This window comes from Neophocaena asiaeorientalis, unplaced genomic scaffold, assembly GCF_003031525.2.
Source record: "Neophocaena asiaeorientalis asiaeorientalis breed wild unplaced genomic scaffold, Neophocaena_asiaeorientalis_V1.1 scaffold47, whole genome shotgun sequence".
In the NCBI taxonomy this organism is placed as follows: Eukaryota; Metazoa; Chordata; class Mammalia; order Artiodactyla; family Phocoenidae; genus Neophocaena; species Neophocaena asiaeorientalis.
Window position 1 is genome coordinate 619,239 of NW_020175399.1, and position 24,725 is coordinate 643,963.

The 24,725-nt window shown below is 36.8% G+C and overlaps 1 protein-coding gene across 1 annotated transcript in view; it reads left to right on the forward strand.

Annotated features, from left to right (window-relative positions):
* The window catches only part of ABCB7 (ATP binding cassette subfamily B member 7), a 126,132-nt gene that overhangs the window by 99,625 nt on the left and 1,782 nt on the right, over positions 1-24,725 (forward strand). The window contains exons 13-15 of the mRNA XM_024766419.1: positions 7,994-8,165; positions 10,875-10,978; positions 19,279-19,386. Of these exons, the coding sequence (XP_024622187.1) occupies positions 7,994-8,165; positions 10,875-10,978; positions 19,279-19,386 (384 nt within the window). The remainder of the gene's footprint in view (positions 1-7,993; positions 8,166-10,874; positions 10,979-19,278; positions 19,387-24,725) is intronic.

Genomic DNA, 24,725 nt, shown 5'->3' on the forward strand with positions numbered 1-24,725 from the left:
CACCCAACATAGGAGCACCTCAATACACAAGGCAAATGCTAACAGCCATAAAAGGGGAAATCAACAGTAACACACTCATAGTAGGGGACTTTAACACCACAGTATCACCAATGGAGAGATCATCCAAAATGAAAATATATAAGGAAACACAAGCTTTAAATGACACATTAAACAACATGGACTTAATTGATATTTATAGGACATTCCATCCATAAAAAACACAATACACTTTCTTCTCAAGTGCTCATGGAACATTCTCCTGGATAGATCATATATTGGGTGACAAATCAAGCCTTGGTAAATTTCAGATATTTGAAATCGTATCAAGTGTCTTTTCCAACCACAGTTCTATGAGACTATATATCAATTACAGGAAAAAAATCTATAAAACATACAAACACATGGAGGCTAAGCAACATACCACTTAATAACCAAGAGATCACTGAAGAAATCAAACAGGAAATCAAAAAATACCTAGAATCAAATGACAATGAAAACACAGTGAACCAAAATCTGTGGGATACAGCAAAAGCACTTCTAAGAGAGAAGTTTATAGCAATGCAGTACTACCTTAAGAAACAAGAAACATCTGAAATAAACAACCTAACCTTACACATAAAGCAATTAGAGAAAGAAAAACAAAATAACCCAAAGGTAACAGAAGGAAGGAAATCATAAAGATCATATCAGAAATAAATGAAAAAGAAATGAAGAAAACAGTATCAAAGATCAATAAAACAGAAAGCTCTTTCTTTGAGAAGATAAACAAATTGATAAACCATTAACCAGACTGATCAAGAAAAAAGGGGGAAAACTCAATAGAATTAGACATGAAAAAGAAGTAACCACTGACACTGCAGAAACACAAAGGATCATGAGAGATTACTACAAGCAACTATATGCCAATAAAATGGACAATCTGCAAGAAATGAACAAATTCGTAGAAAAGCACAACCTTCCTATACTGAACCAGGAGGGAATAGAAAATATACACAGACCAATCACAAGCACTGAAATTGAAGCTGTGATTTAAAAATCTTACAACAAACGAAAGTCCAGGACCAGATGGCTTCACAGGCGAATTGTATCAAACATTTAGAGAAGAGCTAACAGCTCTCCTTCTCTAACTGTTCCAAAGTATAGCAGAGGGAGGAACACTCCAAAACTCATTCTATGAGGCCACCATCACCCTGATACCAAAACCAGACAAGGATGTCACAAAGAAAGAAAACTACAGGCCAATATCACTGATGAACATAGATGCAAAAATCCTCAGCAGAATACTAGGAACATAATCCAACAGCACATTAAAAGGATCACACACCATGATCAAGTGGGGTTTTTTCCAGGAATGCAAGGATTCTTCAATATACGCAAATCAATCAATGTGATACATCATATTAATAAAGTGAAGAATAAAAACCATATGATCATGTCAATAGATGCAGAAAAAGCTTTTGACAAAATTCAGCACCCATTTATGATAAAAAACCCTCCAGAAAGTAGGCATAGGGGGAACTTTTCTCAACTTAATAAAGGCCATATATGACAAACCCACAGGCAACATTGTCCACAATGGTGAAAAACTGAAACCATTTCCACTAAGATCAGGAACAAGACAAGGTTGCCCGACCTCACCACTATTATTGAACATTTTTTTGGAAGTTTTAGCCACAGAAATCAGAGAAGAAAATGAAATACAAGGAATCCAAATCGGAAAAGAAGAAGTAAAGCTGTCACTGTTTGCAGATCACAAGATACTATGCATAGAGAAGCCTAAAGATGCTACCAGAAAACTACTAGTCCTAATCAATGAGTTTGGTAAAGTATCAGGATACAAAATTAATGCATTCCTATACACTAATGATGAAAAATCTGAAAGATAAATTAAGGAAGCACTGCCATTTATCATTGCAACAAAAAGGATGAAATACCTAGGAATAAACCTACCTAATGAGACAGAAGATCTGTACGCAGAAAATTATAAGACCCTGATGAAAGAAATTAAAGATGATACAAACAGTTGGAGAGATATACCATGTTCTTGGATTGGAAGAATCAACATTGTGAACATGACTGTACTCCCCAAAACAATCTATGTATTCGAATGCAATCCCAGTCAAACTGCCACTGGCGTTTTTCACAGAACTAGAACAAAAAATTTCACAATTTTTATGGAAACACTAAAGACCCCGAATAGCCAAAACATTCTTGAAAAAGAACAAAAGAGCTGGAGGAATCAGGCTCCCAGACGTCAGACTATACTACAAAGCTACAGTAATGAAGACAGTATGGTACTCGCATAGAAACAGAAATATAAATCAATGGAACAGGATAGAAAGCCCAGAGATAAACCCATGCACATATGGTCACCTTATCTTTGATAAAGGAGGCAAGAATATGCAGTGGAGAAAAGAAAGAGAAAAACAAATATCATATGCTAACACCCATATATGGAATCTTGAAAAAATGGGTGTGAAGAACATAGGGACAGGATGGGAATAAATACGCAGACCTACTAGAGTATGGACTTGAGGGCACAGGGATGGGGAAGGCTAAGCTCGGAGAAAGTGAGAGAATGGCATGGATATATATACACTACCAAATTTAAAATTAATAGGTAGTGGAAAGCAGCCACACAGCACAGGGAGAGGGACTCGGTGCTCATCTTTGATAAAGGAGGCAAGAATATGCAGTGGAGAAAAAGCCTCTTCAGTAAGTGGTGCTGGGAAAACTGGAGAGCTACATGTAAAAGAATGAAATTATAACACTCCCTAACACCGTACACAAAACTGAACTCAAAATGAATTAAAGACCTAGATGTGAGGCCAGACACTATAAAACTCTTAGAGGGAAACATAGGCAGAACACTCTATGACATAAATCACAGCAAGATCCTTTTTCACCCACCTCCTAGAGAAATGGACATAAAAACAAAAATAAACAAATGGGACCTAATGAAACTTCAAAGCTTTTGCACAGCAAAGGAAACCATAAATAAGACCAAAAGACAACCCTCAGAATGGGAGAAAATATTTGCAAATGAAGCAACTGAGAAAGGATTAATCTCCAAAATTTACAACTAGCTCATGAAGCTCAATATCAAAAAAACAAAACAACCCAATCCAAAAATGGGCAGAAGACCTAAGTAGACATTGCACCATAGAAGATGCACAGATTGCCTGCAAATATATGAAAGGATGCTCAACATCACTAATCATTAGCGAAATGTAAATGAAAACTACAATGAGGTATCACCTCACACCAGTCAGAATGGCCATCATGAAAAAATCTACAAACAATTAATGCTGGAGAGGGTGTGGAGAAAAGGGAACAGGGTGGGAGGGAGGGAGATGCAAAAGGGAAGAGATATGGGGATATATATGCATAGCTGTTTTACTTTGTTATAAAGAAGAAACTAACACCATTGTAAAGCAATTATACTCCAATAAAGATATTTTTAAAATATAAAATCCATTTTGTCTGATACGACAGTTGTTACTCCAGCTTTCTTTTGATTTCCATTTACGTGGAATATCTTTCTCCATCCCCTCACTTTCAGTCTATGTGTCTGTATGTCTGAAGTGGTTCCCTTGTAGACAGCATATATACTGGTCTTATTTTTGTATTTATTTAGTCAGTCTGTGTCTTTTGGTTGGTGCATCTAATCCATTTACATTAACCATGAAAAGAAATGAAATTGAGTTATTTTTAGTGAGGTGAATGGTCCTAGAGTCTGCAACACCGTGAAGTAAGTTAGAAAGAGAAAAACAAATATCATATGCTAACACCCATATATGGAATCTTGAAAAAATGGGACTGCATTCTCTTAGCTTTTGCTTCTGTGAATGTTGTAATTTCTCCTTCAAATCTGAATGAGATCCTTGCTGGGTAGAGTAATCTTGGTTGTAGGTTTTTCCCTTTCATGACTTTTAAATATGTCCCGCCACTCCTTTCTGACTTGCAGAGTTTCTGCTGAAAGATCAGCTACTAACCTTATGGGGATTCCCTTGTATGTTATTTGTTGCTTTTCCCTTGTTGCTTTTAATAGTTTTTCTTTGTATTTAATTTTTGATAGTGTGATTAATATGTGTCTTGGCGTGTTTCTCCTTGGATTTATGCTGTGTGGGACTCTGTGCAATTCCTGGACTTGATTGACTACTTCCTTTCCCATATTTCGGAAGTTTTCAACTGTAATCTCTTCAAATATTTTCTCAGTCCCTATTTTTTTTCTCTTCTTCTGGGATCCATATAATTCTAATGTTCGTGCATTCAATGTTGTCCCAGAGGTCTCTGAGACTGTCCTTAATTCTTTTCATTCTTTTTTCTTTATTCTGCTCTGTGGTAGTTATTTCCACTATTTTATCTTCCAGGTCACTTATCTGTTCTTCTGCCTCAGTTATTCTGCTATTGATTCCTTCTGGAGAATTTTTTATTTCATTTATTGTGTTGTTCACCATTGTTTTTTGCTCTTTAGTTCTTTTAGGTACTTGTTAAACGTTTCTTGTATTTTCTCCATTCTATTTCCAAGTTTTTTGATTATCTTTACCATCATTACTCTGAATTATTTTTCAGATAGAGAGCCTATTTCCTATTCATTTGTTTGGCCTCTTGGGTTTTTACCTTGCTCCTTCATCTGCTGTGTATTTCTCTGTCTTCTCATTTCCTTAACTTACTGTGTTTGGCGTCTCCTTTTTGCAGGCTGCAGGTTTGTAGTTCCCGTTGTTTTTGTTGTCTGCCCCCATTGGTTGGTTCAGTGGGTTGTGTAGGCTTCCTGGTGGAAGGGAACTCTAAAAACTAAACTAAGATAAAGATAAAACCAGATAGAAATTAGATGCAGAAAGCAAACCCCAGTCTACAGTTGCGCTCAACGTTCACCACTTCAGTTTTGGGATGATTCATTATTTAGGTATTCCACAGATGCAGTGTACATCAAGTTGATTGTGGAGATTTAATCTGCTACTCCTGAGGCTGCATGTTTGGCGTCTCCTTTTTGCAGGCTGCAGGTTTGTAGTTCCCGTTGTTTTTGTTGTCTGCCCCCATTGGTTGGTTCAGTGGGTTGTGTAGGCTTCCTGGTGGAAGGGACTGTTGCCTGTGTTCTGGTGGATGAGGCTGTATCTTTCTGGTGGGAAGGACGGCATCCAGTGGTGTGTTTTGGGGGTCTTTAAACTTATTTTGATTTTAGGAAGCCTCTGTGCTAATGGATGGGGTTGTGTTCCTGTCTTGCTAGTTGATTGGCCTAGGGTGTCCAGCACTGTAGCTTGCTGCTCGTTGAATGGAGCTGGGTCTTAGAGTTGAGATGGAGATCTCTGTGAGAGCTTTTGCGGTTTGATAGTACGTGGAGCTGGGAGGTCTCTGGTGGACCAATGTCCTGAACTTGGCTCTCCCACCTCAGAGGGTCAGGCCTGACACCCAGCTGGAGCATGAAGATAGAAATTTCCCTGTCTCTTCTTTGTTCGCACAGCTCCTGACACTCATCTTTGGATTTGACCCTTCCTGTGCATGTAGGTTGCCTGAGGGCATCTGTTCCCCGCCCAGACAGGATGGGGTTAAAGTAGTAGCATGATAGGGGGTTCTGGTTCACTCAGGCTGGGGCGAGGGAGGGAGCACAGCTCAGAAGAAAAGGGAGGGGAAAAAAAGAAACAGAAATAAAATAAAATAAACTTATTAAAATAAAAAATTTCATAAAGTATTAAAAATAAAGAAATAAAAAAGTAATAAAAAGAAAGAAAGAAGAGAGCAACTAAACCAAAAAACAAATCCACATGTTCCCCGCCCAGACAGGATGGGGTTAAAGTAGTAGCATGATAGGGGGTTCTGGTTCACTCAGGCTGGGGCGAGGGAGGGGTACGCCATGAGTGGTGATTCTGCAGCGGCAGAGGCCAGCGTGTCATTGCAACAGCCTGAGGCGTGCCGTGTGTTCTCCTGGGTAAATTGTCCCTGGATCTCGGGACCCTGGCAGTGGTGGGCTGCACGAGCTCCTGGGAAGTGTGGATAGTGACCTGTGCTTGCACACAGGCTTCTTGGTGGCTGCAGCAGCAACCTTAGCATCTCATGCCCGTCTCTGGGGTCTGTGCTGATAGCCAAGGCTCGTGCCCATCTCTGGAGCTTGTTTAGGCGGTGCTCTGAATCCCCTCTCCTCACGCACCCTGAAACAATGGTCTCTTGCCTCTTAGGCAGTTCCAGACTTTTTCCTGGACTCCCTCCTGGCTAGCTATGGCACACTAGCCCCCTTCAGGCTGTGTTCACACAGACAACCCCCGTCCTCTCCCTGGGATCTGACCTCCGAAGCGCGAGCCTCAGCTCCCAGCCCCCACCGCTCCGGTGGGTGAGCAGACAAGCCTCTCAGGCTGGTGAGTGCTGGTTGACACCGATCCTCTGTGCCGGAATCTCTCCGCTTTGCCCTCTGCATTCCAGTTGATGCGCTCTCCTCCATGGCTCCAAAGCTTCCCTCCCCCTCCCAACCCCTGTCTCTGCCAGTGAAGGGGTTTCCTAGTGTGTGGAAACATTTCCTCCTTCACCTTTCCCTCCCAGAGGTGCAGGTCCCATCCCTATTCTTTTGTCTCTGTTTTTTCTTTTTCCCTACCCAGGTATGTGGGGAGTTTCTTGCCTTTTGGGAAGTGTGAGATCTTCTGCCTGCGTTCAGTACGTGTTGTGTAGGAGTTGTTCCACATGTAGATGTATTTTTGATGTATTTGTGGGGCGAAGGTGATCTCCACATCTCATTCCTCTGCTGTCTTCTCAATGCCCCATATTTTGTATTGTCAACATTTCCAGTTAGCATTTGTTTGTTAACTTCTTTTCTAAATGTAAAATATTTTTAAATAAGTATTTTCTGAAGTTCTACTTAAAGTTTAAGTAGAACTTTAAACTCATTAGTTTTAACTACCATCTCAGTACAAGAAAATTTTATATTAGTAATAGTTATAAAAATTATTAAAGTGATTTGAAATAGTATCTGTAACTCTGGGTCTGATTATGATGTTAAAGAAGATCTTAATTAATTGAGGGTACTGGTTAATGTCAATGAATGGGATCATTTTATTTCATCTTACTGTTACCTTCCAACTGTTGGATACTGAAAGAAAAGTAGGAGGTGGATGCTCATTTTAAATAATTTAGCTTTAGTGTGCCATGTCAGAATAAGTTGAAATATCAAATGAATGCTTGCAGTGAACTTTCTCAAAAATCTATAGCGATAAATTCTTTGTTGTCTGTGTTTTAAGTCCAATTTAAAAGCTTCTGAGAAACATATAAAAACATATTCGGCTTCATTAGTAATTAGGGAAATACTAATTTAAACAAAAAGCACATTTTACCCTTAAAAGTAGCAACAACTAAAACTTATTAATATCCAGCATTGTTGAGGATATGGAGACCTGGCACCCTGGTACACTGTTGGTTGGTGTATATGCTGTTGGAGCGTTTTTGGAAGACAGTTGGGCAATTTCTATCAAAGGATAAACATATGCTTACCTTTTAACTCATCAGTGTGCTTCTAGGAATCCTTCTTACAGAAATGCATGGGTTTACATAAGTCACATATACAATGATACTTTATTTCAACATTGTTTATAGTAGCAAAAGTTTTAATATCCATCAGTAGAGGAATGGATAAGATAAATATGATATATTCTTAGTATCACACAACTGTTGAAAATAATGAGGTAGGTTTCTGTTACTGACATGAACAATTTCCAGGTTGTGTTAAGTGAAAAAAGCAACTTACAAACGAATATGTATAGTATGGCCCCACTTCTGTTGGAAAAAAAAGTGTTTGTTTAGGCACATAAATGCGTCAGAAAAAGTCTAGGATAATAACGCAACAAATTGTTCATGGTGATTAGCTCTGGGAAAGGAAATGGAGCAGGCATGAGGGGGTGATAAAAGGAGTTACAATGTTTTACTTTTTATGCCTTTATGTCTTTACTATTCTTTGAATTGTTAAATATGAACATGCATGTCTATGTGTGTATATATAAATCTGCTCCAGGATGCTGTCCTCTTCCATAATACCATTTACTACAACCTCTTATATGGAAACATCAATGCTTCACCAGAGGAAGTGTATGCAGTGGCAAAATTAGCTGGACTACATGATGCAATTCTTCGAATGCCACATGGATATGACACCCAAGTAGGGGAACGAGGACTCAAGCTTTCAGGTAATCAAAGATTTTAGACCTGGCCCCCACTTATATACTCCCTTCACACTTTAATTTGTCAGGGCCATTTACTAGAAAATGTAATGACAGAGTACAAACATAGTGCTCATCCAGTCTCTTTTGACAAATTCCCGTTTCCTGCCTGTCACTGTAAACAATTCAGCTTGCTAGAAGTAACTGTTCTCAAATCATGCAAGTCTCTTTCTTTCACTTGAAGCTGCAAACACTGTAAGTGCTTAATAGTAAGTTACTGATACATGTTGAGATCAGTGTTAACTTATTATCTATAATCTTAATATTAAAAGCCAAGGTCATTATTCACATGGGAAAGAAGTAAGAGTAGGGACAAGAAATTTGATAGTAAATAGTGTATCTCCTCATAATTTCCTAGATCATTATGGGATGTTTTCAATACTTTAGACCTCCTTATACTTATACTTCCTTAGAGCCAACTTCATTTTCATGTCTTTGTTGGTTCAGTGGCCAAGTAAATTTTAGGGCTTGCACATTTTAACTTAAGTGTTTAATTATGAGATGATTACTATGTTTAATAATGGATCATCCTAAAATGACTGAATTTTTTTGAGGATCCATAAAAATGTTTCTTTGCCCTAAATTATTTGAATTCTAAAAGTATAATGATATCTAATACCTGAAAGTATTAATGTAACTCATAAACATACTGCATCCTTTACATTTACTCTTCATTCTAGTTTAGTTTGGATACGAAATGTCTAGATTAGGGATGAGGGTAAGGAAAAAGAGAATGAAGAATACTCCACATGAATTTTAATGAATCCCTGTTCCTCTTCATTGTAAGCTGGCTTCAGTTATTCACATTGATTAGGTACAAGCTGTGTGCAAGCAGCTGTGCTAAATGATTTGAGAGTTAAAAAGATGAAGCATCAAGGGACCTACTCTCAAGGAATTTACAGTCTATTAGAAAGTTTTGATCTAGGTTTAGAAAATACTAAGCAAAGATTATTTTCAAGTTTAGGTGGTTTGTAGTAGCTATTTAGTCATTACCTGATAGTATAAGATGCCTGCTTCATTCCAGTCCACCTTTATACTTTACCATTGCTCTTCATAGGACTTTGCAATTAACTAGCCCACACCCCAGATTATTTATCCGTTGGGCTAATTCTAGAGATACCCAATTTGTCACGTAATAGACTAGCCCTCTCAAACATGACTTTGCTTCAGTTAGCTATGCTGCATCCCATTTTTCAATCATTTTGTTCCTCTCTGCATGCCTTTGGGGGTAGGAATGTTTAACAAAATTTTATTCTTATCTAATACCCATTGCCTTACAACCAGGCCTCTCCAAATGAGCAATATATTATTTAGCACCTATGCAAATAATTTTGGTAGAGAACAAAGAAATGTTTCTTTTCCAAATTCTATTGAATAGAATTGAAACTGGGTTGGTTTCCACTTGAAATTTGGGAAACGTGTAAACTAGTTCTTCCTCTGAGTATCTAGTTCTTTTAGGAGCTTTCTGCTGCTGAGTTGCTAGGTGGGTAAGCAGATTGTTCTGGCATACTGCCTGTCTTGACAGGAGAATTTTGAACTTACAAAATGAGGAAGAGTGTGGATCGTATGAATATACATGTATTCACTAATATTAGACATAAGGAGCCCCTCTTACAGGTTGAAGATAATAATTGAAGAACAGATAAAAGTGAAATAATACTTGTGTACCAGATAATCAACAGGTAGAGCTTGTTTTCTGAAGAGGTTACTGATGCTAAAAAGTACAGGTTTTTTCAGACATTGATAAATTAATGGATAATGAACAAGAAAAGAAGCCAAAAGGCACATATTCAGCAAAGCACCATCTTTTGTACTTCCAACCATAGTTTTATGTAAGATTGATGGCCTTAGACCTGCAGGAGTCCCAGTGGAGAAAGAAAGATTCCTTTCTTTTCTCTAGAATAAATTTAAGAGTAATTATGCGTTTGTACATTATGAAAGGAAGAGCATTGGACTGGGAATAGTCAGGGGTAATTAGTCGGTTCTAGCAGATTTTGCTAGAACTTGCCTGTGACTTTGAGCAAATTACTTAACCTTTCTGGGCTTCTGTTTCCTTTCTGTTTTAAAATTCTGCTATGCTAGAGTCCTATAGCAAATAACTAAGGTGAAATAAGAGGTCCTAGTTTGTAGCCTTAACTTTGAAGAGTGCTGTGAAAATAATAGCTTTCTGTCAAAAAAAAAAAGTCTTTAAGAATACTGGCTGAATGGTACTTTTTTATGTTAAGAAATAAATTTAGATATTCATAGTTTCATGTCTTCAAGTTTTCAGGCTTCAGATATTGAATTTGGTTTTGGCTTTGTTGATTCTCTAATATTGAAATTTTTCTATCTGAGGTTGCTCTTCATTGGGAAGTAATATAAAGTACATATAAAGTAACATGTCATGAGCATATTTCTGGTGAGGGAGGTTAATTCTGGAATCAAAGTTGTCACCTCCCCTCCTTGTTCTTTTCGCCTGCCATGAAGTCAGAATTCAGAATCACATTTATGTTCCAGGGAATGTAGTTTGTCAAAGGATATTATATATGAACATAAACTCTTATAGCTGAGTAAAATGATCAGTAATCAGTAAAGATAAATGTTGAAGGTATTATTTGGTAGTTGTAATTAATGGAAATACTAGAAATATAAAATATGTATGTTATGCTCTCTTAAACTAAAAATTTTCTTTACTAGGAGGAGAAAAGCAAAGAGTAGCAATTGCAAGAGCCATTTTGAAGGACCCCCCAGTCATTCTCTATGATGAAGCTACTTCATCATTAGATTCAATTACTGAAGAGGTAAATGATCGTGAAAGCATAAAACTCTTTAATTCAAATTGCTTAACTTTTTTCCTTAGAAGTTTCAGTAAAATAGCTGTATTCTTTCATATTTTGAATGAGCTTCAATAGAAGGTTCTGTAGAGCCAAATACCTAGCCCTTTTCCCCAATGTAGGAAGTGTTGATAGTAAGAATGCCAGGTTGCATTATATTATCACACTGTTAAGTCCATTTGCAAATATATCTCTTTTTGAAACTGTGTGTGACACGTTATGCTCTTGTTGTATTACCTTTTCATCTTGCAGAGCTGTGGGAATCAACTAACCTGCTGACAAAGGAAGGTTTTAGTCTTTCTGCTTTTTGCCACTTAACATTCATTAAAATAGGTCTTATAAATGATTGTGACACGGTACTCACCAGAAAGCCTTTCACTTATCATGGAGCAACTCACTAAGATGCAAATTAGGCACACACAGCCTGCGGTTCTGGTATCAGTGTATATTCATTTCATAACAAGTATTGTGAAGCACCAAGATGTTGTGACACTGATGTCATGGTACTACCCAGCAACTACATTAAACATCATAACATCTTTGTATTAAATACCAAACTCTTAACAGCAATCATAATTTCATGAATGAATCCCCTTAATCTAAAACTGAAGATAGACTGATGTAATTTGTCAGTTGCCTCCATTCACCTACGTTTTACTTGAATATATAGTAAAACCCTATTGTTGAAGGATAGGCCTAATTTCAGCTTTAGAGCATATATGACATATATTTGCATATGGAGTTAAGTTTCAGGGCACATTACTTGATCTGCCATATGTTTAAAACAGCTTAATTTCTAAGTCAGTTGTTTAGCATGAGGATTTGTTATATTTATTTAGAAAATTTTTATTTTATTTATTTTTCATGAAAAGGCATTTTATTTTAAATATAGCACTGTGTACATGTCAATCCCGAACTCCCAATCTATCCCTCCCCGCACCCTGCCCCCATGATAACCATAAGTTCATTCTCTAAGTCTGTGAGTCCATTTCTGTCTCGTAAACAAGTTCATTTGCATCATTTTTTTTATATTCCACATATAAGCAATATCATATATTTGTCTTTTTCTGTCTGACTTAACTTCACTTAGTGTGAAGTATAATCTCCAAGTCCATCCATGCTGCTGCAAATGGCATTATTTCAGTCTTTTTAATGGCTGAGTAATATTGATTTGGATATATATACCACATCTTCTTTATCCATTCATCTGTTGATGGACACTTAGGTTGCTTTCATGTTTTGGCTATTGTAAACAGTACAGCAGTGAACAGTGAGGTGCATGTATCATTTCAAATTATGGTTTTCTCCAGATATATGCCCAAGAGTGGGATTGCTGAATCATAGGGTAGCTCTATTTTTAGTATTTTAAGGAACCTCCATACTGTTCTCCATAGTGGCCATACTATTTTACATTCCCACCAACAGTGTAAGAGGGTTCCCTTTTCTCCACACCGTATCTAGCATTTATTGTTTGCAGATTTTTTGATGATGGCCATTCTGACTGGTATGAGGTGATATCTCATTGTAGTTTTGATTTGCACTTCTCTAATAATTAGCGATGTTGAGCATCTTTTCATGGGCCTCCTGGCCATCTGTATGTCTTTGGAGAAATGTCTCTTTAGGTCCTCTGCCCATTTTTTGATTAGGTTGTTTGTTTTTTCAATATTGAGCTGCATGAGCTGTTTGTAAAGTTTGGAGACTAATACCTTGTTTGCAAATATTTTCTCCCAGTCTGTGGGTTGTCTTTTCAGTTTGTTTATGGCTTCCTTTGCTGTGCAAAAGCTTTTGAGTTTTATTAGGTCCCACTTGTTTATTTTTGTTTTTATTTCCGTTACCCTGTGAGACAGATTGAAAAAGATATTGCTGTGATTTTTGTCAAAGGGTGTTCTGCCTATGTTTTCCTCTAAGCGTTTTATAGTATCCGGTCTTACATTTAGGTCTTTAATCCATTTTGAGTTTATTTTTGTGCATGGTATTAAAGAATATTCTAATCTCAGTTTTTTACATGTAGCTGTCCAGTTTTCCTAGCACTATTTATTGAAGAGACTGTCTTTCCTCCATTTTATAGTCTTGCCTCCTTTGTGGTAGATTAATTGGCCATAGGTGCATGGGTTTATTTCTGGGCTTTCTATCCTTTTGATCTATATTTCTGTTTTTGTGCCAGTACCATACTGTTTTGATGAGTGTAGATTTGTAGTATAGTCTAAAGTCAGGGAGCCTTGATTCCTCTAGCTCCATTTTTCTTTCTTAAGTTTGCTGTAGATATTTAGGGTCTTTTGTGGCACTGTACAAATTTTAAGATTTTTTTGTTGTAGTTCTGTGAAAATGCCATTGATAATTAGATAGGCATTGCATCAAAGCTGTAGATTACCTTGGGTAATATAGTCATTTTGACAATATTGATTCTTCCAATCCAAGAAAGTTATGGCATGCAGGATCTAGTTCCCGACCACGGATCGAGCCTAGGCCCCCTGCATTGGGAGCATGGAGTGTTACCCACTGGACCACCAGAGAAGTCCCAACATGGTAGATCTTTCCATGTGTGTCATCTTTGATTTCTTTCACTAGCATCTTATAGTTTTCAGAGTACAGGTCTTTTGCCTCCTTAGGTAGGTATATCCCTAGGTATTTTATTCTTGTTGATGTGATGGTAAATGGAATTGTTTCTTTAATTTCTCTTTCTGATCTTTCATTGTTGGTGTATAGAAATGCAACAGATTTCTGTGTATTAATTTTGTATCCTGCAGCTTTACCAAATTCATTGATGAGCTCTAGTTGTTTTCTGGTAGCATCTTTAGGATTTTCTACATATAGTATCATGTCATCTGCAAACACTGACAGTTTTACTTCTTCTTTTCCAATTTGGATTCCTTTTATTCCTTTTTCTTCTCTGCTGTGGCTAGGACTTCCAAAACTATGTTGAATAAAAGCAGTGAGAGTGGGCATCCTTACCTTGTTCCAGATCTTAAAGGAAATGCTTTCAGCTTTTTGCCATTGAGTATGATGTTAGCTGTAGTTTTGTCATATATAGCCTTTATTATGTTGAGGTAGGTTCCCTCTGTGCCCACTTTCTGGAGAGTTTTTACCATAAATGGGTGCTAAGTTTTGTCAAAAACTTTTTCTCTGTCTATTGAGATGATCATTTGGTTTTTATTCTTCATTTTGTTGATGTGGTGTATCACACTGATTGATTTGCAGATATTGAAAAATCCTTGCATCCCTGGGATAAATCCCACTTGATCATGGTGTATGATACTTTTAATGTATTGTTGGATTCAGTTTGATAGTATTTTGTTGAGGATTTTTGCGTCTCTGTTCATTAGTGATATTGGCCTGTAATTTTCTTTTTTCGTGGTATGTCTGTCTGGTTTTTGTATAACAGTGATGATGGCCTCATAGAATGCATTTGGGAGTGTTCCTTCCTCTGCTGTTTTTTGGAATAGTTTCAGAAGAATTGTTGTTAACTCTTCTAAATGTTTGATAGCATTTGCCTGTGAAGACATCAGGTCCTGGACTTCTGTTTGTTGGGAGTTTTTTAATCACATTTTCAATTTCAGTACTTGTGATTCGTCTGTTTATAGTTTCTATTTCTTCCTTGTTCAGTCTTGGGAGATTGTACCTTTCTAAGAATTGTCCATTTCTTCCAAGTTGTACATTTTATTGGCATATAGTTGATTGTAGTAGTCTCTTATGGTCCTTTGGATTTCTGTGGTGTCCATTATAACTTCTCCTTTTTCATTTCTAATTTTATTGATTTCAGCCCTCTCCCTTTTTTTCATGATGAGCCTGGGTAAAGGTTTGTCAATTTTGTTTATCTTTTCAAAGAACCAGCTTTTAGTTTCATTGATCTTTTCTGTTGTTTCCTTCATTTCTATTTCATTTATTTTTGCTCTTATCTTTGATTTCTTTCTTTTGCTAACTTTGGGTTTTGTTTGTTCTCCTTTCTCTAGTTGCTTTAGGTGTACATTTAGGTTGTTTATTTGTGATTTTTCTTGTTCCCTGAGGTAAGATTGTATTGTTATAAACTTCCTTCTTCGAACTGGTTTTACTGTGTCCCATAGGTTTGGGATCTTTGGGCTTTTGTTTTCATTTGTTTCTAGGTATTTTTTGATTTCTTCAGTGATCCATTGGTTGTTTAGTAGCATATTTTTTAGCCTCCACATGTTTATAATTTTTACTTATTTTTCTTGTAGTTGATTTCTAATCTCATAGCGTGTAGTCAGAAAAGACACTTGATATGATTTCAGTTTTCTTAAATTTACCGAGGCTCACTTTGTGGCCCAGCTTGTGATCAATCCTGGAAAATGTTCCATGTGCACATGACAAAAACGTGTATTCTGCTGCTTTTGGATGGAATTCTCTATAAGTATCAGTTAAGTCCATCTGGTCTAATGTGTCATTTAAGGCCTGTGTCTCCTTGTTGATTTTCTGTCTGGATGATCTGTCCACTGATGAAAATGGTGTGTTAAAGTCCCCCATTATTGTGTTACTATTGATTTCTCCCATCATGGCTGTTAGTATTTGCCTTATACATTGAGGTGCTCCTATGTTGGGTGCATATATATTTACAATTGTTATATCTTCTTCTTGGATTAATCTCTTAATCATTATGTAGTGTCCTTCCCTGTCTCCTGTAACAGTCTTCATTTTAAAGTCTACTTTGTCTGATATGAGTATTGCTACCACAGCTTTCTTTTGATTTCCATTTGTATGGAATACCTTTTTCCATCCCATCACTTTGAGTCTGTGTGTGTCCCTAGATCTGAAATGGGTCTCTTATAGACAGCATATATAGGGGTCTTGTTTCTGTATCCATTCAGCCAGTCTGTCTTTTGGTTGGAGCACTTAATCCATTTATGTTTAAGGTAATTATCGATATGTATGTTCTTATTACCCTTTTGTTAATTGTTTTGGATTTGTTTCTTTAGGTCTTTTTTCTCCCCTTCCTCTTTTGTTCTCTTGTTAATTGATGACTAACTTTAGTGTTGTATTTGGATTCCTTTTTCTTTTTTGTGTGTGTATCTATTGTAGATTTGTGGCTTGCAGTTACCATAAGGTTTTGATATGGTAGTCTGTATATAAGCAAGGTTGTTTTAAGTTGCTGGTCTTTTAATTTCAAATGCATTTTCAATACCCTGCATTTGTTCTCTCCTCACTAATTGCTGATTTTGATATATTTGTGTACAGATGATTTCCTTGCTTTACACTATGTTTGCCTTTACCAGTGAGCTTTTCCATTCATAATTTTCCTGTTTCTAGTTGTGGCCTTTTCTTTTCCACTTAGAGAACAATCTTTAGCATTTGTTTTAAGGCTGGTCTGGTAGTGCTGAATTCTCTTAGCCTTTACTTGTCTGTAAAGCTTTAGATTCTCCATCAAATCTGAATGTGAGCCTTGCTGGGTAGACTCTTCTTGTTTGTAGATTTTTCCCTTTCATTACTTTAAATATATTGTACCACTCGCTTCTGGCCTACAGAGTTTCTGTTGAGAAATCCGCTGATCACCTTATGGGATATGGGAGTTCCTGTGTATGTTTTTGTTGCTTTTCCCTTGTTGCTTTAATAATTTTTCTTTATCTTTAATTTTGTCAAGTTGAGTACTATTTTGTCTTGGTGTGTTCCTCCTTGGGTTTATCCTACCTGGGGGTCTCTGCACGTCCTGGGCTTGAGTGACTGTTTCCTTTCCCATGTTAGGGAAGTTTTCAGCTATTATCTCTTCAAATACTTTCTCAGGTCCTTTCTCTCTTCTCCTTCTGGGACCCCTATAATATGAATGTTGGTGCTTTTAATGTTGTCCCAGAGGTCTCTAAGACTGTCTTCATTTCTTTTCATTCTTTTTTCTTTATTATTTTCCATGGCAGTGATTTCCAACAGTCTGTCTTCCAGGTCAGTTATCCATTCTTGTGCCTCAGTTATTATGCTATTGATTCCTTCTTGTGTATTTTTCATTTTCAGTTATTGTGTTGTTCATCTCTGTTTGTTTGTTCTTTAGTTCTTCTAGGTCTTTGTTATACATTTCTTGCATTCTCAATCCTTGCCTCCATTCTTGTTCCAAGGTCTTGAATCATCCTCACTATCATTATTCTGAATTCTTTTTCTGGTAGATTGCCTATCTCCACTTAATTTAGTTGTTCTTCTGGGGTTTTATCTTTTTCCTTCATCTGGGACATATTCCTCTGCCATCTCATTTTGTCTAATTTTCTGTGATTTCAGTTTACATTCCGTAGGCTGCTGGATTGTAGTTCTTGCTTCTGCTGTCTGTCCTCTAGTGGATGAGGCTGTCTAAGGGGCTTGTGCATGCTTCCTGATGGGAGGAGCTGGTCCCTACCTACTGGGTGGAGCTGGGTCTTGTTCCTCTGGTAGGCAGGGCTGTGCTCAGGAAGATTTTTAGCAGCTTGTCTGCTGATGACTGAAGCTGTGTTCCCACCCTGTTGGTTGCATGGCCTGAGGTGTTCCAGCACTGGTGCCTACAGGCTGTAGGGTGGGGCTAATGGCAGCCTCCGGGAGGGCTCACACCAATGAGTACTCCACAGATCTGCTGCTGCCAGTGTCCTTATCCCCACAGTGAGCCACTGCCACCCCACACCTCTGCAGGAGACCCTCCATTACTAACACGTAGTTTGGGCCCCGTCTCTTATGAGGTCACTGCTTTTTTCCCCTGGGTTCTGGTGCACACACGATCTTGTGTCAGCCCTCCAAGAGTGGAGTTTCTGCTTTTCCCAACCCTGTAGAATTCCTGTGATCAAACCCTGCTGGCCTTCAAAGCCAGATTCTCTGGAGCTCCTCCTCCTGTTGCTGGACCTCCAGGCTGGGAAGCCTGACGTGGGGCTCAGGACTTTCACTCCTGTAGGAGAACTTCTGTGGTGTAACTGTTTTCCAGCTTGTGGGTCAAGCACCCAGCAGGTATGGAATTTGATTTTATTGTGATTGTGCCCCTCCTACTGTCTTGTTGTTATTTCTTCTTTGCCTTTGGATGTAGGGTATCTTTTTTGGTAGGTTTCAGTGTTTTTTTGTCAGTGGTTGTTTACCCGTTGATTGTGATTTTGACGTTTACATAAGAAGGGGTGAGCTCAGGTCCTTCTGCTCCACCATCATGAGCTAATCTGCACCAGACTCCATTCATATGCATAGTAGGAATCTGCTTACAAGAACTTTGTACCTAAAAATGTGTTATCCACATTTATCACAATTTCAGAGTCCTAACAACAGTCATTATTTGAGTCACATATCTTTATTAGCTCACAGAGCATAACCCATTAATTGCTAGCAGAGAACACTCCCCCTTGAGGGAATGAGTTACCAGAAGATTTGGTAAATTTTAATCAACCTTTTAAAAAGGTCCAGAACATCAGTAGGATGTGAGAGTTTAAGTTCTGGAGGGTAGGAAAGAGGAGTCCTCCCCAGACATCACAATTTTTCTTAGAATTGACCCTGTGCTTGATTTTCAGTCTGCCATAGTAAAATATAAGGTCTTCTTTTCATGGGTAGCCATCTATTCATGATAATTTTATTTCTTTAATAAATACAGTGATTAGAGGTACCTTTAGGAAGCCATTGGGAATATCACCATCCCCCACACTGCTATTTCCATCTAGCTAGCTGTACTTAGACCCAGGTTTCCAAGTATAGGTGAATATGTATACAGCTGCCTTACATTTTACAGGCAGTAGACAAAAATGTATTTTCCAGAATGCCTTAAGAAGTCAGACTGCTTTTGAAAAAGAAGTTTTCTCAAGTTAAACATGCATCGTTGTCCTTGTCACCCTTTCCATCCTCTGTGTTTGAACTGAGGAAAAGCAACTGCTCCTGTACCTTTTGAGTTTCCTATCTTTCTTGATTTTTTTTGTACTTCTCCACATCCTATCACTTGAGTCCCTCCTCATTTTGTTTTTGCTCTCATTGTCCAGATAAACATATCTGGCTATTATGCTCCTGATACCAGTGGATTCATCATTGTTATTGTTTGTTTTTATGTATAGAAAATATCTACCTTCTCCCAAACTTTATAATTTAAAGAAATATTGCTTATCTTAAAGCTAATTTTTTCCATAATAATATGTTCATATTCACCTTCCCTCTTTGATTTTATTCTCTTCTTAGTAATTATTAGATTAGGTAAAATATTTGGTAGTGGTATAAAGTTTATATAATACCAAATTAACTAGCATTTTATATATTCTTTTCAGAAATACATGAGTATTTTAATATACATTTGCCTAATAGATAGATCTTTTTTTCCCCTCCTACTGTTCTTGTTGTCAAACTTGCAGACTATTCTTGGTGCCATGAGGGATGCAGTCAAACACAGAACTTCTATTTTCATTGCACACAGATTGTCAACAGTTGTTGATGCAGATGAGATCATTGTCTTGGACCAGGTAAGAGGTTGAACTTTAAAGTTTAGTGTTTGAAGAACATTAGAAATTGTTACAAACACAAGCAACTTAAATATTGTTTCTAAAGAAAGTTATACAATTTTGTGTTATTTGAGTAAGACTGAATCCTGATAGGATTCCATTTTTACCTCCTTTTGATAGGAAATAATGCATGCCACTTCCAAAAATGAATAAACTGTATTAACTCACTCTATTAAAGTTTTAAAAGCAAAGTTAGATGAGGAAGGCATTAAATCCTAATATGGTAGAGGCAGTTTTAAAGGGTATGTATTTAAAATAATTTTTCTTTATTCATTTTTGCTCTGTACAGAATCTTTGCTCATTGTCTTTACTGTATTTTGTATTTTCATTTTTCTAATACCTGCACATACCCTTGATGTCTAAAAGAAAATTACCATAAAATAAAGTCATTTTCATGCATGGCCATTTTTATCTTTTTCCTCATGAGGAAAGTAAGAAAAAGGACAGCCTGCTTTATTTCTCTGAGGGAATTACTATAAGAGTATACTGTCTAAATGTTCTGAACAAATCAGAGTGCCACTATTGCGATTGGTAGATTTGAAAATTGTAATCGTTTTTCTTTTCTCCTCTCTGTAGGGATATCTTATTCCCACCCCCCTTTGTACTTGATTATTTCTAACAGTGTTTTCTATGCTTATTTCTCCATTCTAATACATAAGCCTTCAATTTTTTTATCATTTTGAAAGCCTGAATACTGGGAGTTAAGAGAGAAGCATTCTCTTGTACTGTCTATATTGAGAGAGAATTTTTCATGCCACTAAAATTTCTTATGGGATATTCAGTTCTGTGATATATATATTATTTCTTTTATGTGTTACCTGTGCACTTTCTACCCTAGGTCTTTTTGTTCATTTGTTCAAAAATGCTAACATTCACTAAAATATAAACTGATTTTCTTCAGTATGCTTGTTCCAGCGTGTCTTAAATGGGAAATTTTATAAATATACTTTATTATCTCATTGATGTCCAGGTATCTGAAATAAAATCTGCTCTTTTGTGCTTTTTACTAAACTTTCCAATTGTATGCAGTCATGTACATAGAGCCTTTTCTTGTAAATATAAAATGTTAAAAGTACTTTAACAAGCATGTGCTTACCTACCTCATGCCAGGAGGTTCACAGTATCTATACAGTTATATCATAACATTGCCACTTGGGGTTTGGATTATAATTGGAACTAACTATTGATCATACCATTTGTATCTAAAATCTCTTTATGTTGAATTTGATGGTTCTATAATTGCTTGATTATGAAGATCAGAGATTTTCATTTTCTAGTGAAACTAATGTGACCTCATGTGTTCCGTCAACAGTCTCTGGTAGTATTAATATTAAGTCTGCATAACAGAGTTCCCAAGGCCCTTCCTCTTGCAGCCTGGTGATTACCCGTTCCCAGCCTTGGCAAGAGACTGGAGGTTTACTTGTCAGGAAATTGAGTCAGAGAGGCTCTGGACACAAGAAAATTACCAAGAACATTAACAAAGATGGACGAGATTAACTGGAAATCAAAACATACCGAAGAATAAGACCACAGACCCTCCTGTGCCACTGGCTCCAAGAACCTTGCCAACCAATTATTTATTTCTACTGTCACCACTTCTTCCCTCACCAACAGATAATTAGAGGATTCTTCTCTAGAGAAACAGAAGTAGCCCCATAAAAAACATGTTCATATTTGGGGACCCCCACAAAATGACCAGATACCCATATGATCATCCTACAATGAAACCCAACAGCTGAGAAGTCCACTCCCATGCACATAGAGCTTCCAGTCAGCTTTTTTTAATACTGTATTTTTAAGTGTCAGTGGATAATAAAGGAAGGCCTCCAAAGCAAGCAGAAAAAAATTCAGTAGAAAATATAGACAATGCAGAGAGCATAAGAAAACTTTAAAATATAATTAATATCATCAGAGGTCATGGAAAATATAGCATTTTAAAATAAGGACAAATGCTGTTAAGAAAAAAAGTAAAGAAGACTTAATATTGCATGAGTTCCAGGATACAGTGTTAAGTGACAGTAAGAAAGCTGCAAAAGAGTATACAGTATGCTACCTTTTGCAAGGAGGATGCGGGGGAAACATATGTATATTTACTTGTTTCTGCGAAAAGAAACCCTGGGAGAATAAACTAGAAACTAAAGACATTGTTTACCTGCAGGATGGAGACAAAAAGGGGTAGAAGACAAAGGGGAGGGAGTAAGACTTTGCTGATTATACTTTTTTGTATTATTTTTACTTTTGAACCATGCTAATGTTTTTATATATTTAAAAATCAACAAGGACGGGCAGAAACAGGAATTGGATACAAACAGAAAGAAGTAAAACTAGGTACATAATGAATTAATAACATAACTATGTAGAAGAAAAATAGCATGCAGAATTAACCCAAATAACTTTTGAACACATTACTCTGATTATTTAGCCTTAGTGGAATATATTATAAGGATAAAAATAACTCAGACTTGAAAAAAAATAACTCAGACTTGAACTTAGTAAGTTTGTTTTTGGTAGTAGCATGAGAGTAGCTGTTTTGAAACTATTTTGTGTATACTGTAAGACTGAGCATGTGAGTAAATATATTTATGTTGAGAAATAGAGGTCTTACTTGGGAGAAGAAATATACAGCTATGGAATGGGAAAAGAAGAAGAGCCTTGTGATGTTATATTGGAACAGAATTGTCAATATCAGTTCATGATGGAAAAAAATGTTCCTAACTCTGTTCAGTGAAAAGGCCTAGAAACAATGAAATTCCAGTAGTAATGAGTGTAACTAGCACCTAGATCTTGGACACTAAATACTGTTCCTCACTAAAAGGAACCAAGACTCCTTGGAGAAATGACTGATTCCATATTTGGAGCAGGGAAATTAATGAAGGCATATCACAAGGGCACAGGAACCATTTTGAATGGGTTCCCACTGGCCAAGTGTGGGATGATTTGAATGTCAAAAATAAATAAATAATGATACTAATGAATTATAACACATTGAATAAAAAACTAATCTATAATTCCATAATTGTACTTAGAGAAAGCTCTTTTTAAAAAATGAAATCTTGCCATTTAGAGCAATGTTAATGGACCTGGAGGGTATTATGCTAAGTGAAATAAGTCAGAGAAAAAGAAATACTGTACGATTTTACTTATATGTGAAATCTAGAAAACAGCAAATGAACAAACAAAACAGAAACAGACTCATAAATACAGAGAACATACTGGTGGTTGCCAGAGGCGGCAGGGGGGACGGATGAAATAGGTGAAGGGTACTAAGAAGTACAAGCTAAGTCATGGGGATGTAATGTACACATAGGGAATATAGTGAATAATATTTTCATAACTTTGTATGGTGACAGATGGTAACTGGACTTAACTGAGGTAGTCATTTCATAATATATAAGAATACTGAATCACTGTTGTACACCTGGAACTAATGTAATGTTGTACACCTGAAACTATCGTAATGTTGTATGTTAATTATAACTCGGAGAAAAGAATGCTAACATTCAAGGAATGATAAGTTTATAGAATCATATTTTGCAACCACCATTGTAATAAAGATTCACATAAGGATATCATTGTTTGCTAAAACCATATGGTGAAAAGCTATTGGGGAATAGAATATTCACACAGTTTGAAAGCATAACCCATTGATTAATTATTGATTACAAAGAGAAAAAGTACCTTTAGAATAGAGAAATCTGATAGACACTACCTTAGCCAGTTATCAAACTGAAATCATTAATTGTGGAGCAAAATGACATCATGTACCTCCTAATATGATACACTGAGGACATATCACCTATATTGTATTGCAACAAAAATGTTTAGCCTGGATCTAAGAATCAGGAACAAGTAGACAAATACAACGTGAAGGGCATTCTTTAAAAAACAAGCCTGGGGCTTCCCTGGTGGCGCAGTGGTTGAGAGTCTGCCTGCCGATGCAGGGGACACGGGTTCATACCCCGGTCCGGGAAGATCCCACATGCCACGGAGCAGCTAGGCCCGTGAGCCATGGCCACTGAGCCTGTGCATCTGGAGCCTGTGCTCCGCAACGGGAGAGGCCACAACAGTGAGGGGCCCGCATACTGCCAAAAAAAAAAACAAGCCTGGATATTTTAGAAATGTCATTGTTACACTCACACAGAGTAGGAAACTTATAAATTCAATGTGTTGATCCTGATTGGATCCTGGATGGAAAAAATATATAAAGGATATTGGGATAATTGGTAAAATCTAAATATGAACTATATATTAGATAAATTTCTTGGGTGTGATATTATTGTATTTTAGTCATGTAGGAGAATGTCCTTGTTTCAGGAGATACATGCTAATGAAATATTTAGGGGAGAAATGTAATGATGTCCAATACTCATTCTTAAGTGATTTAGCAAAAAGTAGTGTAAATTTAGAGCTAGGATGAAGTGAGAGGAAGCAAATGTGGAAAAACGAACAGTTGCTAACCTAGGAGAAGCATATATAGGCATTCATTTTTACCATTCTTGCAACATTTCAAATTTAAAATGGGGATAGTAAATAAATAAATGAACAACTAGAGAACGAGAGATTTTGAAAATGAAAATAGTCATTTCTGAAATAAAGTCAAGAAACTCTCTAAAGAGTAGAGCAAAAACAGAGAAAATAGAGGAAAGATAAGAAACCAAGAGAATTAGTCTAAGAGGTCCAACATTTGACTAATGGTTGTTCTAGAAAGAGGGGATTGGAAAAAGGGAAGGAAATAACTAAAGAATAATACCCCCAAAATGTTCAGAACTGCAGAGCATGAGTTTCCAGATTGAAAGGGCCTACCAAGAACCCACCACAATAAATGGAGGAAAGAAAAATAAAAGTCAAATTATCATAAAATTTCAGAATTGAGCATAAAGAAAAGAACTTAAAAGCTGTGAGAGAAATATCTCTGGGCAGGGTGGGGACTGAATAATAGATTACCTAATATAGTTGATTATGAGAAAAATACTGTTCAGACAGGCTTAAAGTTTAGAGAGAATTACCAATAGTGACATAGAAAACTAAGCAAACGAATAAACAAGGCAGTTACTATGTCCAGGAAGAATAAAATATTATGAGAAAATATGTATAAAATCCTAGTACTTCACTTGGCTCAACAGATAATAATACATAGTCATAATAAAGTACATACTGTGTATTAAAATAACATTTATGATATAACCAATGTTATTAAGAGAGTGAAGAGTGAGGCACTGGGAATGTGAAATAGTTAAAAGTGCTGAATCTCATTAATATGTATATGTGTGTAAATGCCAGAAGAAATAGGTACAGATTTG